The sequence below is a fragment of the Hibiscus syriacus genome, unplaced genomic scaffold (genome assembly GCF_006381635.1).
Source record: "Hibiscus syriacus cultivar Baekdansim isolate YM2019G1 unplaced genomic scaffold, ASM638163v2 tig00110893_pilon, whole genome shotgun sequence".
Classification (NCBI taxonomy): Eukaryota; Viridiplantae; Streptophyta; class Magnoliopsida; order Malvales; family Malvaceae; genus Hibiscus; species Hibiscus syriacus.
This window is the reverse complement of record NW_024062901.1, coordinates 9,225,914-9,230,071: the sequence shown is the minus strand read 5'-3', so window position 1 is coordinate 9,230,071 and position 4,158 is coordinate 9,225,914. Positions and strand designations below refer to the sequence as shown.

Sequence of the window (4,158 nt, the reverse complement as noted above, 5' to 3'; positions counted from 1 at the left end):
TTATCCTAAATAATTTAGGTTTAGATTTTTAACTAATTTATAATTATATATTGAGAAATTTATAATTTTAAAATTTTATAAATTAAATTAATGATGATCATTGTTAATGATACTCATCGTTAATCTCCGAACTTAAAGAATCATCCTAAGATTGATCATCCAACTTCCATATATTTTCATTTTAACCACAACACAACCCCAATTTAACATAAATGATTGTAACGACAAAGTTCACAAACTACGCCTAATTTACAAATTATTTTATTTATGAAAAATTAAGTGATCAAATGCGTAGTTTAACTTTTTAGGATAAAATACATAAATGATCTGACTATAAGATATTATTTTGTTGAGTCCACGACTATTAGAAATGATCCCTCAACTATAAAATATCATTTTACTGTTTCATTGATTATTAAGAGTAACAAATTGATCACTTGACTATTCGTATATTTTAAATTCGTTTATTTTCCATTAAAAATTTAACAACCGTTTGAACTAGACTTTAATTTGTTGCCTGAAATATGATGAAATTTGATCTCATAACCGTTTGAACTATATTTGATGGTTCAACTCTCCATTTACAATGTTGTCAAACAAATACTTGAAACATTATGTCATTGAATCAATACTTGAAAGCAACAACGATACCAATAGACATCATTAAAATATAATTTTTTCACATCTCAATCGACATGTTAACTTCCATCTTAAATGGCCATCATTTTTAACCAAAAAAGACAAATTTGGAACACATGAATAGCCATATAATCATTTTGTAATTTTTAATAATAAAAAAACTCAACAAAACAACGTCCCACGATAAATCGGTCATTTTTGTAACTTTTAATATTTAGGGAATTCAACAAAACAACACCCTATAATCAAGAACCACGGTGTACTTTTAATATTTAGCATCCATTTCGAATCAAGGTAAAAATAGAGTTTAGCAATTTAGAAGCCACTAATGGATAGGTGGTTTGAAATATGAAATCCAAACAACTTTTAAAAGTTTGAATACTGCGTAGAAAGTAAAATCCACAACAACAAAATGATAGCAACTTGTCTAGACAATCCGCTCCAACTCCCTAGCATAGCTAAGAGTTTGGTTAATCAATTGTAGGGATGGGATCTCCTTGCACGGTGTAGATTCTTTCGCCTTCTGGAAAATTACCGATCCATTCTTCACCTCCCACTCAGGATGCTCCTGCAATCAAGGTGTACATGTACAAATAAGCTTTTGCTTTCCCAAAAAAAAAAACTCATTTTTAATGGACATTATGGATGTTCCTTGATCGCTTACCTCTTTGACATATTCTAAAAGTTCTTGATCAGATGAGAAAAGTAACATTTGGCGGGCATCATTAATTGAAAGATAGTCGTATGCCTTCTCACTGCATCCGGCTATTTCATCTCTGAAAATGACAAGTTATGAATTAACTAATGACGTCGAGCAATAAGCAAGAATACGACATAGAGCAGATTATCAAAACATGGAAGTGCCAGCAGTACAAACATGCAGTACCATTAGCACTGATGTCATGAAGTCATTGAATGAACTTTAGAATATAAATATTGCAAATACAAACATCGTTTAAAAGACAATCTGCCATGCTTTTAATTTTGTGAACCCCATAATTATCTTCATACATGAAAACAACTGCTTACCTCACTGTTTTTGCCAATAGATCCATGAAGTAAACATAAGTTTCATGAGGAGCAGTCTGTCTAGCAGTCAAGACACGATTGTAAGCCCCTTCCATAAATGATTGCTCCAACTCCACAGCATGCTTGATGCAAGGATTCTCCAAAGCAGTGGCTGAAAGCAGTTCCAGTTCAGTATGGAACTCAGCAATTCTGTTCTGGACAAGAAGCCTCAAGAGATTAAGACCTAAAATCAGGTACTCTTGCTTGGATGGTGGAAGACGGCTACTGCTCCAAGAGAGAAGTAAAACAATTACAATCATTTTCCTAAAATAAATAATAGAGGCTTCTACAGAAGCAAGGAGCAGAAGTTTCTTATATTAAAGCCAAGGGTTAAAAAAATTCAATATTAGATCCAAAATCTGTCCATATTTTATTAACGGTTACGCAGAGCTTTATAGAATGTGACAGCAGCAATGCTAAGGTGATAGACATAATTCCCAAACTACAGAGCAAAACCATTGAGGATAACCCCGAAAGATAAGCAACTAACCCAACATCTGTATAATAGGGCTTCAACTGGAAAAAGTCCCTCTCAAAGGCATCTTGATCCTCAATCTTAACACTGAGGACAACAGCATGTTCATAAATTTCCCCTGAAATTGTCAGTGAAAGAAAAAGGATGATTCGTAATCTTCAGACAGGCAGAGACTCAAATTCTGATTTATATCCAAATGGGTTAAAAAACTTCATCTAAAAGCCACATGCACTCAAATTTTAACTGTTTCTCTAACTCTTCATTTTCTTTAAGTACCCATGTTGAGACATAGGAATGGCGATATAACCCTCAAATAACTCTCCAAACACATGGCAAAAATTACAAAAAGTAGAATATGCCCGCATCAAACATAAATATGTATTCAAAACTTACGTCTCAATCCAAGTAACAAAGTTTTGACTAAATCCATACACCAAAAACGAAGTCTAATGATCCCAAGAAAAGTAAATGAAATCTTGTATGTTCCTAATCATACTTTAGACAAGGTTTCATTGAAGTCCTCACTATTCACGAAGTTCTTCAACAGCAATTTTAAGAAAGAAAATTTGCATTTAGTCATTACGAAATGAAGCTTCATCTAGTATGTTATTCGTATAGTGTTGGGGTCTTTTCCGTATGGCATACTATATGTGAAAGCCAGTGCTTGATGGACAAAAAATGAGTTGAGTCATAAGAATTACTTGCTAACAGCAATTCATTAACTGCATTAGGTGTATTTTCAAACAGCGGAGGAAGGCTCCTGAACTTTGTGAGCAACACCTGCAATAATAAACCCAAATTACTTGAGCAGCATTTCGATATAAAAACCATTCGAGAACTAATGAAAAAACAAATACTACCAAGCAAAAAAAGAGTGTTTTCTTTTTCCCATTCCTCTCGTTCTAATCCTTTGATTTCAACATCAATTTCCAAGCTCAAAGACAGATAATTCATGACCAAAACATCCAACACAAAACCCCTAAATTCCTAAACCCTAAAAAATCAACCCTCCAAAGAAACCAACAATCTACAGCATGGGATCTATCATTTCGAGATGAAAAAACCACAGAAATCCTAGAAATTAAATCCGGTGAGAGGAAGAGACGGGAATCAGGGTTGGAACAAGTTCAAAAACCTTAAGTTGAGAAAGGAGATTGGCGCATGTATCGAAATCATTTTTAACAAATGCAGCTTTGAATCGCTCGAACTGCTGCGAAACTTCTTTTAGATCCATTCCTGTTTCTCTGTTGCGGGATTTCGTGTTGCCGAATCAATGGAAGTTCCCTTTTATTATAGCAAAATATTAACATATTAGGGAAAACGAAGCTCCCTTTTTCTTTAGGTTAAACTGTACTAATGGTCACTAAAGTATGAAAAAATTTCTACTTTTAACATTAAAGTTTAAAAAATACAGAAATGATGACTAATATTATCGTTTTATAACAAATCCATCACTCATCACTCAAATGTTAATGGTAGTAACTGCAGTCACAAAAGTCTGATGTGACACGTTTGGGTGATAGAGTTGGTAGTGTTTGAGCACATTGACACCTTTTGACCAGCCACTTTAACTTCTACTTAAAAAAACATAAAACCAAAGTCAGAGGTGGTAAAGAAAGATGATGGTAGGGTATATCAGTTTGGAGATAAAATGTGAGCATTTTTTGCACAAGCAGTAGCTTCCACTTCATCCATATGGTATGGTCTCTGTAAAGAGATCAAGTTCTTGATTAATCAATTTAATGTTTATAACTCATCACAATTGGAGAAAGGAATGAGAAATGGAAACGAGGGACATTAAGAACTTGGTTATAGAGTGTAATTGTTGCATGAAGAACTTGGTTAATAAGTGTTAAGAAAATAGTGACATTAAGATTTAGAAGAGCTATTTCTTTAACACATTAGATATAAGTTTTGCAAGATGATACAATTGTAGATTTTGATTACATTTATCAAATATATTTCATGTTAAACCC

At 33.2% G+C, this 4,158-nt stretch overlaps 1 protein-coding gene across 1 annotated transcript; it reads right to left on the bottom strand.

Moving 5' to 3' along the window:
* Positions 1-901: 901 nt before the first annotated feature.
* On the bottom strand, positions 902-3,456 carry LOC120145127 (26S proteasome non-ATPase regulatory subunit 8 homolog A-like). Its single transcript, XM_039159019.1, has 6 exons — positions 3,318-3,456; positions 2,884-2,962; positions 2,198-2,300; positions 1,669-1,932; positions 1,304-1,415; positions 902-1,207 (listed from the first exon to the last, which is right to left on the bottom strand). The coding sequence occupies exons 1-6, from the start codon at positions 3,414-3,416 to the stop codon at positions 1,067-1,069; spliced, it is 798 nt and encodes a 265-aa protein (XP_039014950.1). The 5' UTR covers positions 3,417-3,456; the 3' UTR covers positions 902-1,066.
* Positions 3,457-4,158: the final 702 nt, after the last annotated feature.

Coding starts and splice junctions, on each gene's coding strand:
- LOC120145127 (XM_039159019.1), bottom strand. CDS start 3,416: ATGGATCTAAAAGAAGTTTCGCAGCAGTTCGAGCGATTCAAAGCTGCA. Junction 2,301..2,883: donor TAATGAATTGCTGTTAGCAA/GTAATTCTTATG, acceptor TGACAATTTCAG/GGGAAATTTATGAACATGCT. Junction 1,416..1,668: donor CTATTGGCAAAAACAGTGAG/GTAAGCAGTTGT, acceptor TGTCATTTTCAG/AGATGAAATAGCCGGATGCA.